We start from the raw sequence: 15,231 nt of genomic DNA on the forward strand, positions 1-15,231 counted from the left end.
ATGGACCTCGGGTTCCCTACAAGCTAGGTAACAAATGAAATCGGTATTCACTCACTTGTCGCCTGTAGCCTTGCCTTCCATCCTCCCCCCTCATCATCATGATCCTGGTCTCCGGAGAAATGTTCGTCATCTTGCCCAAACACGCCTTCTCACTCATATAACCGAATCTCTTATTCACTTCACCAAAAAAAAAACTTGAATTTCTTGTCACTCACTAAAACTACTGAAATTTTTTCACTTCACTGTTTTCTTTTTTAATGTCATATTTTTCGAGCTTTTAGCAGCAGATTAAATCTGAAACAAAGAGAAAGAAAATTTAAAATACATACATACAACACAGCACAATATCCCTAATATGATATAAAAAAATAGTTAAAAACAATTATTATGATAAACGGCGTGAAAATTTAAAACCAAACTTTCAACTTTTCAAAAAGTTAAAACTTGAATTTTTCGTCCTTTCAACGTCCTTTTATTAAGAAAAAATCGTTTCATAGATAAAATATAGGACATGACCACATTCTCAAAAATCAATGCATAATATATAATAAAGTACGTAACCACTCGTAATATTTTTTTGAATTAACTAAGCTTGCGCTTGATTGCTATCACTTATCACACCAAACGGGAAATTTTATGAAAACACAACTTAAAATATTCGAATTAAAAAAACTGATACCTCACCACAAAACAGGAACCTTACTACTCGTAAAATTATATATACTCGTTAAAAGGCTTATGATTTAATTAAACTAAAACCTATACACGAATTTAAAAAACGGCCACCTCACCACATAACAGGAAACAACAGCCTTATCAGGGAAACTAAAATAAATATTAAGTTTACTATTGCACCAACTGTTGCATAATAAAAAAAATATGCTTCGTCTTATCGTTGAACAGAATTGAATATGAGTATGACTATCAATTGGTCCGCTTCGTATGAAAGGTTGGGGATCACTAGATGCCTTGCAAGATCATAACAAGCCGTTAACAATAGATGAAAGACAAAAGCATACGACACCCGTGACGTCAGCATTCGTCATTGTTATAACAAAACAGACAGGTTAACCCAAACATAATAATACAGTTTTTTTTTTTTTAAATTCCTATCACATTATCAAACGCAAACTTTAGATTGGGAAAAAGCTGATATCACTACACATAATCCATATTAATATCAATATTATAAATGCAAAAGTGAGTCTGTCTATCTGTCTAAATGACCTAAAAGTCGCGGGCATCATCCGGTTTTCCATACTTAATATTATAAATGCGAAAGTGTGTCTGTCTGCTAGCTTTTCACAGTCCAACAGTTCAACCGTTTTTGATGCAATTTGTTATAGAGTTAGCTTACATTTCGGGGACGGACATAGGCTTTTTATCCCGGAAAATAAAGCGTTTCCACAGAATTCTTGTAAGCCCATGCGTTTGACCGATTTATATGGAATTTGGTACCTCTGTAGTCTGTAGGTAGCTTGCGTCTCGAAAATTGATATAGGCACCTTTTCATCCTGGAAAAGCAGAATTTCCACGGGATTTTTAAAAAATCTAAATCTACGCGGACGAAGTCGCGGGCAGCATCTAGTATTATTAAAAACTAGCCGATGCCCGCGACTTCGCCCGCGTGAATTTAGGTTTTTTGAAATCCCGTGGGAACTCTTTGATTTTCCGGGATAAAAAGTAGCCTATGTGCTAATCCAGGATATTATCTATTTCCATTCTGAATTTCAGCCAAATCCGTCCAGCGTTTTGAGTGAAGGAGTAACAAACATACACACACATACACACACACACACACATACAAACTTTCGCCTTTATAATATTAGTGTGATGTGAAAGTGATTATTTGTGGGTTTGTCTTTCAATCATGCCACAACGAAGCAACGGATCGACGTGATTTTTTGCATGGATTTAATTTAAGATCTCGAGAGTGTCGCAATATATTAATATCATGTACCACATCGAAATCGGTTTATGAGATGGGCTGTGAAAATCTAGCAGACAGATAGACACACTTTCTCGTTTAAAATATTTTTTATATGGGTAAGTAGTGATTTCTGCGTAGCAAGGCAAGGTAATTCTCACACAGAATATACCAGTCTTGTACTGTGCGAAACGGTTATTCCTCTAATTACCAATCTTTTTATCAACATTCGAAAGCATTCGAAACCTAATTACTTTCGACGAAGTGACTCTAGCGCTAGGAAACAAAAGACTTGTAGGTCATGCAAATCAACGTGGGAACCCCACGTTTTAGTAGAAAAAATCGAGATTTTATTTTTATTTACGTCAAGTTCTAATGTAAATAGGTAAATACATCTTTTTCCTATATTTTAAAGGTGATTTCAGGGTTCATGTGTGTACGGATGTGAGTCTCTTTGAACAAATTGGGATGTATGGGGTATCGTTAGAATCTTTATACCATCCCAAGGGACTTGATAAATATTTTGAAAACATTCAATGTGGAAAATGTGGAAGTTTCACCATTTTCGAATGTGAATTCGACTTGACACTGGTGGGTTTTCATTTAGTAATTTTTAAAGTAGAGTACACATTTTAATATTCATATTTATGTTATGTTTAGGTAAATATATGGATAATCCCTGACTAAATCATGTTCATGACTCAATTTCCAGTCAGTTTATACGATAAATTACTCGAAATCCTTGCCTGGATTTTAGAGTAATTGACGGAACACGCAATAATAAATAGAGTTTAGGAGGTACGTCAGACGCACGGATAGGTAATACAAACAAACACACAATGCATAGCGCCTAGAATTCGTATATAATTATAAACAATAACTATTTTCAGCTCATAGACCAGGATTGACGCAGTTTGTAAGGCATGTTGACCAGTTGCAGATAAGATAAAGAGATAATTTTGGCATCATCATCATCATGCCAAACTCGCTACTGTGGTAAAGTAAATTATTTTGACGATTGAAAAGCACTTGTAAAAGTTTATATGAATAAAGATTTATTCTATTCTATTCTATATAAAGCACGGGTCTTCTCTCAGCCAATTGGCCAATTTAACACGCTGGTCAAGTGTGGATTCGGCCAATCCTCATTCAATTATTCGTCCCAATTTTTCTGTATCAAAACTACGATATATTACGATACGTAGTATACTACACACATTACGATAAAAATATGTCTAAAGTTAAGGCAATTTTATTGTTTGGGAATCGGCTAAGCCACATATTTTGTTAAAAGGTGTAAAGAAGGTGTAATGATTCTTTCACAATCATTGAAAATGTTAGGATGTGAGAGAGAAGGAAACTTAGGTAACCATCTAACCATATTATAAATGCAAATGTGTACCTATTTGTATTTTGGTTTGATCTACAATCACGTCGAAACGGAGCAACGGATCGACGTGATTTTTTGTATGGCATAGTTAAAGACTTGAGAGAGTGACATAAGCTACTTTTTATCCCAGAAAATCAAAAAATTCTCAGGAGATTTTTAAAACCTAAATCCACGTGGACAAAGTCGCGGGTATCAGCTCGACAAAAATATCAATCATATTCTACGGAGTGCACTCTACAAACAAAAACATAAAAAATTGTCAATGCCTTTGCCAGTTTGTCTCACCGAGCTGTCTATTATCCAAGATAAGAGGTGGTTTCAAAAGTAGTTATAGTCAAGGAAGAAGAGAAAACATATCTTCCAGAGGATCACAGGCCCAACGAACAAAGACCTCAGGCATAACCGGGTCAATGGTACGTGATTATTTTAAATGTACACCGCAACATCTGGCACAATCCACATTTGTATTCATACGAATATATACTCTATTATAAACCCCATAACGAATATAAATGTGTAAACTGTTTGATTTGTCCAACAATTGTGGTCAGGTGTAATAATTTTCAAGGTTCTATGACCGGATATTCTGTAATAAAAGCTGGAAATTTAGACATTAAGCTGTTTCGTGTGGCTTTGATTCGACGTAAAAGCTGATTTATATGAATTTTATGCCACTGTACGTGTTCAATATTATTCTCGGTTTCTTTAATGTTTTAATCCTCAATGAAAATTGTAATTATTATGCGCTATTGTAAATTATTTTTTAATAAAGGTCCCATAGGCTCCGCCCTTGAATGTAATCGAAATAACGAAACAAGTGGTACTTAATTTTTTAATAACTCAAAATTTAAAAAACCCCCGACGCAAAAACCTCTATAAGAAAACTAGAAAAGTGCATAACTTTCAAACGGCTGAACCGATTTTCTTCGATTATAGCTAAGTAAGAACACTCTCGGTCAAGCCACCTTTCAAACAAAAAAAACTAAATTAAAATCGGTTCATTCGTTTAGGAGCTACGATGCCACAGACAGATAGACCGATACACACGTCAAACTTATAACACCCCTCTTTTTGGGTCGGATGTTAAAAATAGGAAGGTACAAGTAAAACGATGTACAAAGATATGTATATACCTACTCGTAGATGTAAGTTAGATATTATATACGATGTAATAAGAGCCGTACTTAGCAACTTGTTGATAGTGAATGGCAAGACGTCATTAATGTGGAAGTCTTCTCAACTGGATATCATATTTCGAAGAGCATGAGAAATTAAATAGGTACGGTTTCTACTGTGAAGTCTTGCGGTACATTAATATTGCCAATGAAATAGTTCATTGGAATGCTACAATTGTTTTGAAATAATTGTTTGTTGTCGTATGAGTATGACTTATGTTGGAGGACTAAAATATTAGGTATGTTATCAATTTAGATTTTATCAGATCGCCAAAGTCTGCACCCGTCCGAAGCGATTTGCCCCCTCATTTCTTATTCGGACCGCTAGGATTTGGAACGGCCTTCCAGCATCATTATAAGGTTTTTAATTAATTCGTTAAAAAATTTCAACTAAATGTTTATAATAGGTAACACCTACTATACATTCACACTTCACAGCTCATTAGTATTTACGATTCTTTATATTACTCCCACATAAAAACTTGATGCAATATCGATTACAAAATGTGTGTGCATCATTTGAATTCACATCTCTTCTTATACATGTTTTTCAATGATCTCAAAATTGAGATAATTATAATGTCATTAAAGGCAATCAAGTCATACAGGTACATTTAAACTACATGCATGGACATCCACCAAAATAAACCAATTATAAACTTTATTACTACGCCTTTAAGATCTTTAATAGCGTGATTATAATTATTTTCAAGAATATCAGCTGTATAATCACTTTCATCTGTATTCCATCGATGGATTTCATCTCCTATGTCTATTAAATTAAAATCCTTATTGCCATAATTAAAATTACCATCAGTAAAAATTATACTGATGTAACGTCACATTTACCCACGTTAGTGTATACAAATATAGCATCTATTTTAATAAAGCTAAAAGCTTTTATTCTATGATTAGTAAAGCCATCAGTTTCATGTCCATTAATCGACATCACTTGTTTGACAGCGCGTCGCGCCTTATTACTATGGAGTTCCCGATCGACCGGTAATGAGAGTTCGATTAAAATATAAAACTGTTATACTCTCCGATTTGTCGCACTAGGGTCGTAGAGTTTGTCGTAGAGTTTTAGCCCTTGAAAATACTTATAACAAAAAAGTATTTATTTCTATCTGTTAACTCTTCTTGGCTCCACTGATGAAACTGGATATGACGAAATTTGGTAACAGAGAAGTTAGAAACAGACATACAAGGATACTTTGTACCCCGGGAAATTAAAGATTTTTCACAGGTTTTATGGAAATTCTTGGATAAAGACGCAATCATCAGTTACTGGAAGATTGACTTAGAAGACTTCGGATGCATTTTTACTGAAGTAGAGCGGAGGTGTTCATAATTTAGTAATTTGTAATTTGAGAATTACGAGGGGTTGTCTACATTAACATACTGAAATTGCCAACATCATAAACCTTTTGGTAAGATTTAAAATGTAAGGTTTTATTTAAACAATTATTAATTTGATTTAAACAATAAACTCGTCCATGTTTCAGCACCATATGTGAGGACGGGAACGACACACTGGTTGAAGACTTTTGTTTTCAGGCATTGAGGAATTGACGATGAGATAATGAATAAACTATAATAATATGATGATATAAACTATAAGAATATGATGAATAAACTCATTTGACACTTACTACACCTGCACTTATTACATGACAAAGTGTACATCTGGCAGAAGAAATATCGATAGGATCGGAGGTTGTAAAGCTGCCTCATGAAGATGTAACACGTAGATATGCGAGTAATTTGCCCATGCATCGCATATTTAATGGCTGCCCGGGGCGTCAAAATCGCGTTCGAAGAAACAATCTTGTTTTTCTTTTTGCAAAAACCTCTTAAACACCGGCTTTAGTGCCTACGAGTATAGGGGCATGGATAAAATATGACGAAAACTATACCTAAGACGAAATACAGAAGTAATTTTGTTGAACCGAGAATAGAAAACGCAGCCTAAAGCAAAACTTTGAGCAACCGTCAGCTTTGAACCTTTAACTTCAGCTTTATACAACTAGAACTTCAGCTTTATAAAAGCTGAAGCGACTCTGAAGGTTGTACCGTGGTGGCTTTGGGCATAACAGGTAAAAAGGTGTAAAAAATTTACGTCAAATTATAAACAGTGTTAGAAATCACGTCACGCATTGCTAGATACTTAGAGTCGTGGCAACCCCTTACCAGACACCTTTAAAGTTTAAAACTTTAAGCAATATGAAAGGAATGGCAACACTTTTTAGTTTAGTTCAGTTCTGTACATTTTAGTCTAAGATATGTCTAAGACCTAGTGATTTGCTTTTAGTAGTTATGAAGAATCATTTATCTTGATAACCCATTAGTATTTAAACGTGATTTAAACTGAACTCTTTGAAGTGTCAGTTCGCGATAGCAGTGGGTGGCTTTATTTTTAGATTAGCGCTCTTTCGATGCTTGGGAAATGTAGTCACGTCATTTTCACTGAAGTATTGCAACATGTATTTTATTGTTTCCCTTTTTCCAGAACTAATAGGATGAGCAATAGAATAAAATTCCTGAAATGCCGGCAAACCATTGGCGATTCATCTGGTTCTGCAAATCTTCTTTGGCTTGCCGGGATAACCAGACCCTTAGATATAACTAGTGACGTGTGGCACAACTTTCAAAATATAAACGTTTTTGTTTCTATTTATAGTATGTTTCAAAATAATAGTTATTTAATCATATGTTCATTGTTTGATGATTAAAATAAATGGGTTTCAGTTGCACTTCGAAGCTTTTGGACATAATTTCCCCTCCTAGGGGAGTGCAATATCTTAAAAGATTCTTTATTCAAGTACTAGCTGATACCCGCGACTTCATTCGCGTGGATGTTGGTTTTTTAAAATTCCCGTGGGAACTCTTTGATTTTCCGGGATAAAAGTAGCCTATGTGCTAATCCAGAGTATAATCTATCTCCATTCTAAATTTCAGCCCAATCCGTCCAGTAGTTTTTGCGTGAAGGAGTAACAAACATACACACACACATAAACTTTCTCCTTTATAATATTAGTGTGATTTTGTCTATCTAAGAACCATGCCATGTGGAAGTCCGTACAAGAGACTTTAATCCAGCAGTGAAGGTCTATCGGTTGATATTGATGATGACACTTGGCATCACGTTAATATGCAAGGGGTCTTTGGCCAGTAATCAGAACATCATGCTAACACGATCCCAGTTGTAGAATTCGTCACTACGAGCGCTAGTTGCATTGGCAACAAAACACCTGCCAAGTGCAATGAACTGATTTCTGAAATTATATCGGTGCTCTAATTCTGTTGTTGGAAATAGATCTTAGCTATTTTCAGCCATCAGAAAACATTTTTCTTTTACTAAGACCAGGACTTCCCTCGTTTAGACTCGAACAGAATAACAGCGTTGTGGGCACAATATTTAGCTGAGTTCGGCCTTTTCCTTGGCACGACACATTGTATACACTGTTTGTTAGGTTAGATTTTAAGGCGTTATTTTTGTAAATGTTTATTGTGTAACATGTGTTGGATCAGCAAATAAATCTATTTCTATTCTATACTATTTTTGAGACGTTTTCAACTAAAAAATGTACATTTATCGAACTATCGATTTTCCAATGTTTACACCAAATTTTTTAATTTCACAGAAAAAACCGGATGTGCGAATCATTTGACGGTTGAGGTGCGTGCCCGGAATCGAACCACGGCCGAATAGATAGGAGGCTGACGTTTTAACTACTAGTCTATCACGGCTTACAAGAGTTCAAAAACAACATCCAATTAAGAAAAGTAAAAGACTCATAAGTAAGGAATGCGTTACGGCCAATAAGCCTCTAAATAGGGAATCAACGAAGACTTTATTGCGCTATCCCTAACACTGTAATTGCGTTAACATTTATTGCCTTCAAATTGAAGCGCTAATAGAAAGACGATCATCGTAAAAGCCTGTCTGATCGAACGAGCTTTTGTCTTAGTTGGCACCCACGCCAGAGTGAACGAGGAATAGGTATAGAGTGAACTAGAGTGAGGTTCTCATTTTGATCCTGAATCGGCGATATATTGGCGGCGGTGGGTGACATGAAATAAAAAAAACCGGCCAAGTGCGAGTCAAACTCAAGCACCGAGGGTTCCGTACTCGGGTATTTTTCCGACATTTTGCACAATAAATTAAAAACTGTTATGCATAAAAATAAATAAATATCGCCGATCCACTGATCACTACTGCACGTGTCTCCTCTCAGGATAAAATGGGGGTTAAACCAAAGTCCACCACGCTGGCCAAATGCGGATAGTAGACTGACCATGCTTTCGAAAACATTATGGAGAACTAAGCATGCATGTTTCCTCGCGATGTTACCCTTCACCGCAAAATCTAACACTGAAATGTTAAGTACGTTCTTGCAATTGAATGATTTCTAGACCGATGTCTTAACCACTAATCCATCACCGATATCCTATTGGAAACAAGTATACAAGCAGGAACAAATGGGAGTAAAACAATACATAAAAGCGATACTTGTCGGTATCTTGATCAGGGGGCACGGCAGTGCCCCCGCCAAGACGAGCCAAACGCGGCGGCCGGGGCGCTACGTACCTTTTTCTCGAAGTGTTTCGCCGTATTTTCGACCCGTCATAACTTCGGTCTGGATGACGCTAGAAAGCTGAAATTTTCAGTATAAGGTGTCCTCAGCAAATTTACCAAATATACCAAATATCAAATATCTAGCTTTTATGGTTACAGATTTATTGATACCTAAAATACGCCGATTTCGTCCCTCACTGATGATCATCAAAACCTCTACTCAAAACCTCTAAGGTACTTCCCGAAGTCCTAGAAGACTGAAATTTGGTATGTAGACTAGAAATTGCATACAAACTACAGGAAAATTAAGACTTTGGAAATGCCCCCCCTCTACGCCTCTTATGAGAAAAGCAAATCTGTAAATTCTGTCGCTAGAATGCTGATATTTTCAGGATAAGATGTCCTTGGCAGACTTATTAAACGCACTGAGTATCAATTGTCTAGCTTTTATAGTTTCAGATTTATTGACAGTCAAACTTCTAGTCTATAATTCTAGGGCACTTCCCGAAGTCCTAGAAGACTGAAATTTGATATGTAGACTAGAAATTGTATACAAACTACAGAAAAATTAAGACTTTGGAAATGCCCCCCCCTCTACGCCTCTTATGAGAAAAGCAAGTCTGTAAATTCTGTCGCTAGAATGCTGATATTCTCAGGATAAGATGTCCTTGGCAGATTCATTAAACGCACTGAGTATCAATTGCCTAGCTTTTATAGTTTCAGATTTATTGACAGTCAAATTTCTAGTCTGTAATTCTAGGGCACTTCCCGAAGTCCTAGAAGACTGAAATTTGGTATGTAGACTATAAATTGCATACAAACTACAGAAAAATTAAGACTTTGGAAATTTACCCCCTCTACGCCTCTTATGAGAAAAGCAAATCTGTAAATTCTGTCGCTAGAATGCTGATATTTTCAGGATAAGATGTCCTTGGCAGATTTATTAAACGCACTGAGTATCAATTGCCTAGCTTTTATAGTTTCAGATTTATTGACAGTCAAACTTCTAGTCTGTAATTCTAGGGCACTTCCCGAAGTCCTAGAAGACTGAAATTTGGTATGTAGACTATAAATTGCATACAAACAACAGGAAAATTAAGACTTTGGAAATTTCCCCCCTCTACGCCTCTTATGAGAAAAGCAAATCTGTAAATTCTGTCGCTAGAATGCTGATATTTTCAGGATAAGATGTCCTTGGCAGATTTATTAGGGAGTGGGCCATGAAAATGATGTACCTACAAAAAATAGATCCAAAAAAATCTAGGGCACCTGCCAAAAAGAAATGAAATCCCACCAAAAACATTTCATGTAAAAATGTAGCCAAGACTCACAAGTTCATAATGTTTTCACTGTTAAAAAGTTATGAGATCTCTAGTAGAGCCAAGCCCCTAGCTGAGCTTAGATTTGTGCTGGCCATGGGACCTATCCCAAGTCCAAAGTAATATAGCTCTTAAATGTTCTTGACTGTATCAAATTTATAACAATAAATAACAAATCACTCTACTTACAAGCTCTGATTCTACAAACCCTATATCTTGGTAAAAAAAGTACGGCTTGGCCGTTTACAGTTCGTGGATTTTTATCTGAAATGACATCTAAGCCCGGAATTGCTTCTGCGACCATCACGAAGTACAATACAAATTAGTAATTGTCGAACAAACTATTCCTTAAGGCCTTAAAATATGTTATGTCATGTAATAGTTTTACGAACATTAAACGGCCAAGCCGTCCTTTTTTTACCAAGATGTAGGGTTTGTAGAATCAGAGCTTGTAAGTAGAGTGATTTGTTATTTATTGTTATAAATTTGATACAGTCAAGAACATTTAAGAGCTATATTACTTTGGACTTGGGATAGGTCCCATGGCCAGCACAAATCTAAGCTCAGCTAGGGGCTTGGCTCTACTAGAGATCTCATAACTTTTTAACAGTGAAAACATTATGAACTTGTGAGTCTTGGCTACATTTTTACATGAAATGTTTTTGGTGGGTGCAATTTATCAGCGCTAACAATACCGCGCAGTTATGACAGGGCCGCGCGATGCGAGAGTAGGGTGACCATCAACACTGAGCTATGCTACCTATGCTATATGCTCGTCTTAAACTAATGAACATAAAAACAAACCCTGATGAGCTGTGCTTTGAGGATACATGCTGGCTCGCTCATCACGCATTACCCATCTCGCTCATAGTCTTTCATCTTGCTCATTAATGTCGTGCTGTCGCAGTCGCACAGCTCAATGTTGTTTAAGTAGAAACAACATAGCATTCGAAAGCTGAGCATAGCACAGCGCAGCATAGCTTAATGTTGATTGGTCACCCTTATGACAGGGCCTCGCGATGCGAGAGTAATCGTATTGCCTCAGCTCAATGGACCACTCATGACAGGTAAGTACCTACCTAAGTGGAAAAGACTGCGGGAGATTCCACGATATTTTCTTATCAGAATCACCATGATCAACACTTCACTGGCCCACTACTAAGTACTGTCTCCTCTCAGAATGAGAAGACCTCTCGAACAAAAAGGCCGTCGTTTTAACCACTAACCTATCACTGATATTTTCTTACACCCGCCGCACACCCGCACTCACCCGCGCTATCCCGCATCCGCAGTGCGGGTGTGCGGGGTTTCCCAACCCCGATTGCTACCTCGACTTGTCGCGCACTATTTATGTGTAACGACTAGGTAAGTTCAGTATATCAAGACTCCAATTGGAAATTATTTACGTAAAAGCTGATGCCCGCGACTTGGATATAGGTTTTTAAAAATCTCGTAGGAACTCTTTAATTTTCCGGGTTAAAAAGTAGCCCATGTGTTAATCCAGAGTATAATCTATGTCAATTCTAAATTTCAGCCAAATGTGTCCAGTAGTTTTTCCGTGATAGAGTAACAAACATGCACACATACACACAAATTTTCGCCTTTATAATATTAGTGTGAAGTGTGATGACAAGAAGAAAATCCAAGAAATACGCGAACACGTTCCTCAAGACCTGTCGAACACGTGAGCGACCTGTCACGTTCCCTCTTGTATGTAGGGCAGCCATCTTTCATCATTTTCCTGGATCTTTCTAAATCAGACATCCTCTCGTGTGTCAGTCATCTCAAATTAAGTTTTCAGCAACAATACAATTGTAACTAGCAAACACCCACGGCTTCGATCGACGAAAATATAAACCTTCTTTATTTATTTATTTTGTTTGAAAGGTGACTTAATCGAGAGTGTTCTTAGCTATCATTCAAGAAAATCGGTTTAGCCGTTTGAAAGTTATCATCTCTTTTCTGGTTACTGTAACCTTTACTTGTCAGGGGTGTTATAAATTTTTAATTTACACTTTTATATAGGTAAATAGATTTTTGACGATTTGGTGTTCTTCCTTTTAGCACTTTAAAGTGAAGTAAAAGCTAGTAGACAGACAGACAGACACAATTTTGCATTTTTAGTTACTCCATATATACCTGTCCTCGTTGAGTGACCTTCTGTCGTGGAGGTCCTTATATCAAGAGGTCTAATCGTCGTATTACATAAAGTTACACCTTCCGGACTTGGCACGTTTGTAAGTAAAACGTGACTGAGCCCTGATGGGATGATTGGACTCGGGCGCTCCTGTTGTAGCTCGGGCGATAGAGGGTGGAAGATCGTTCCAATGCTTCCTTAAATCCTCACATATTGTTGCATAACCACCTGACGTATTTTACGATTTTTAGTCTTCCGTAACTCAAAAGGAAAAACGGAACCCTTATAGGATCACTTTGTCGTCTGTCTGTCTGTCCGTCTGTCGAGTTTGTCAAGAAAACCTATAGGGTACTTCCCGTTGACCTAGAATCATGTTTGGCAGGTAGGTAGGCAATTTGACAAATTTTCCCTTTATTAGTATTCGGATTTTTTCCTTTATTTGGCAAATAAAGGGGAAAATCCGAAAATCGTGAATTTGTGGTTACATCACAAAAAAATTAAAATGTGTTCTTGAACAAATAATAAATTAGTACTTTCAATTTTCAAAGTAAGATAACTATACCAAGTGGGGTATCATATGAAAGGGTTTTATCTTTACATTCTAAAACAGATTTTTGTTTAATTTTTGATTTATCGTGCAAAATGTCGGAAAAAATACCCGAGTACGGAACCCTCGGTGCACGAGTCTGGCTCGCACTTGAACGGTTTTTCGTTTCCATGTATGGTAGGTACTAAGTTGCCGTTGTTTAATTATTTCCGCATACACTCGATTTCTCAGTGAAATGTTTACCAGAGAGTGAACGAAGTTGCGACTTGCGGTCGATATTCAACACCAAGAGCCAGTTTGACTGACATGTTCGCACGGTATAATAACTACTTGCTAGAAGCACAGTCTAAAGACACACATACAGTCGTCCAACGGAGATATCGGTGTGGTAATTCCTTTTATAAGCCGTGTGGCAGTCATTCGGACACGAATCTATCTCAGGGCTGCGCTTTTTAATAGCCAAATGATAACAAACACTTCATCCTATGAATATTGGTTTTTTTTATGGGGACTCCTTATTTTTCCGGCAACACAGGTATCTTTTTAGGATGCAAGCTGTCTACGTGTCTTTCGTAAAGAATAGTTCAGTTGTTGAGTTATGAAAAGCAACAGATAGAGACAGACAGTTAGATACTCGTAGATACACTTTTCCATTTATAATATTTTTAATATAGTATGGATAGTTGGATACACTTGTTAAAATTTATTACAACACTCTTATCAATATAATAAAAATACGTCAGCCATCATTGCACTTCATTGTATTTTATAAAATAAATTAATAAAACTATAAGCACTAGTTTATACTAAAGCTAGCTTATTCGCGTGGACTACATAAATTTCAAACCTCTAATTTACCTCTTTAGGAATTGAAATTTCAATAATCCTTACTTAGCGGATGTCTACGTCATAATAGCTATCTGCATACCAAATTTCAGCCCGATCCGTCCAGTAGTTTGAGCTTTCAGCCAGTTTTTCCTTTTATATATTCCGGTTTTATAAATTCCTGTTTTATAGTCCAGCGACAGCCCTGGCTGCTACGACTGTGATGCTAGCTCGCTCGTCCGCAATCAAAGGCCGTTAGCTCACTGTATGGTTTTACACTGTGGCTCTATAGCATGCCAAAGCAATGTCAGTGTCAGTAAACTTACACCCTGTGGTCTGGGTTCCTGGTATTTCGCGGTCTGTTCTTCCTGGATCCTGATTCTCCTGTGAGTGGCCTAGTCAGTGCAGTCAATTGTATTAAGCACCGTTGATTCTAGTCGGTAACTTGATGGAACCATAATATCTAAAGCCCTGATCCTTGCTACTTTGCTAATATTATAAAAATAATATACTAGCTTGTGCCCGCGACTATATCCGCGTGGACTACACAAATTTGAAACCCTATTTCACCCCCTTAGGGGTTGAATTTTCAAAAATCCTTTCTTAGTACAAATCTTTCCTTGTACAAATCTTTGGATATATAATTACTAGAAACGTATAAGTTTACATAGACTTGCCACACTAACTTATTACTCAACCACGAAAAATAAGCCATCGAATATTGGGCAACTTTTGTAACGGAACTTTCAAAGTTGTGTTAAAGGGAAAGAAATATTATCAGTATTTATAGGATTTTTTCTTACTTTGGTGAATTGCGTCGGTCTTCAATGTACAAATATAACTTAGCATGAAAATGGTGCTATACTTTAGTTTTCGTTAGTTTACAATATCAAAGGTAAGCGATGTAGCTTCACTATACGCGGCCACTGCGATCCTGTTAGCATGAAATGACTATGAAAAATCATGATGCGAGTGAAAAACCTAACTCTAGAAGGTCTAAAGCGCCGGGCAAATCACAGTGATAGCGTAGTGCCTGCTCTACGAGAGGTCGGGGGTTCGATTTCTCTAACTGTTCGGAGTTATGTGCGTTCTAAGCAATTAAATATCATTTGTGAAGAAACCTTCGTGAGGAAACCTACATACCTGAGAGTTTTCCATAATTTTCTACAAGGCATGTGAATTGTGAAGTCTGTCAATTCGCACTTGGTCAGGTAGACTATGGCCAATTCCAAACCCTTTACATTCTGAGAAGAGACTCGTGCTCAGCTTGCGATGGGATGATGATGATGAAGGAAAACTATAACCAAATAACGATAATTAGGACCCCAGACT

General features: G+C 36.9%; 1 protein-coding gene across 3 annotated transcripts in view; it reads right to left on the minus strand.

Moving 5' to 3' along the window:
• Window positions 1-15,231, minus strand: part of LOC123865600 (facilitated trehalose transporter Tret1-like) — a 91,208-nt gene that overhangs the window by 38,067 nt on the left and 37,910 nt on the right. The window contains exons 1-2 of one of the 3 annotated variants that reach the window (XM_045906749.1): window positions 792-964; window positions 56-294 (exon numbers count right to left, since the gene is read on the minus strand). In XM_045906749.1, coding sequence (XP_045762705.1) covers window positions 56-157 — 102 coding nt within the window. In that variant the 5' untranslated portion in view covers window positions 158-294; window positions 792-964. Of the gene's footprint in view, window positions 1-55; window positions 295-786; window positions 965-15,231 lie in introns of those variants that run through there. The other 2 variants (XM_045906748.1, XM_045906747.1) reach the window with 2 other exon arrangements.

The sequence above is a fragment of the Maniola jurtina genome, chromosome 5, assembly GCF_905333055.1.
Source record: "Maniola jurtina chromosome 5, ilManJurt1.1, whole genome shotgun sequence".
NCBI lineage: Eukaryota > Metazoa > Arthropoda > Insecta > Lepidoptera > Nymphalidae > Maniola > Maniola jurtina.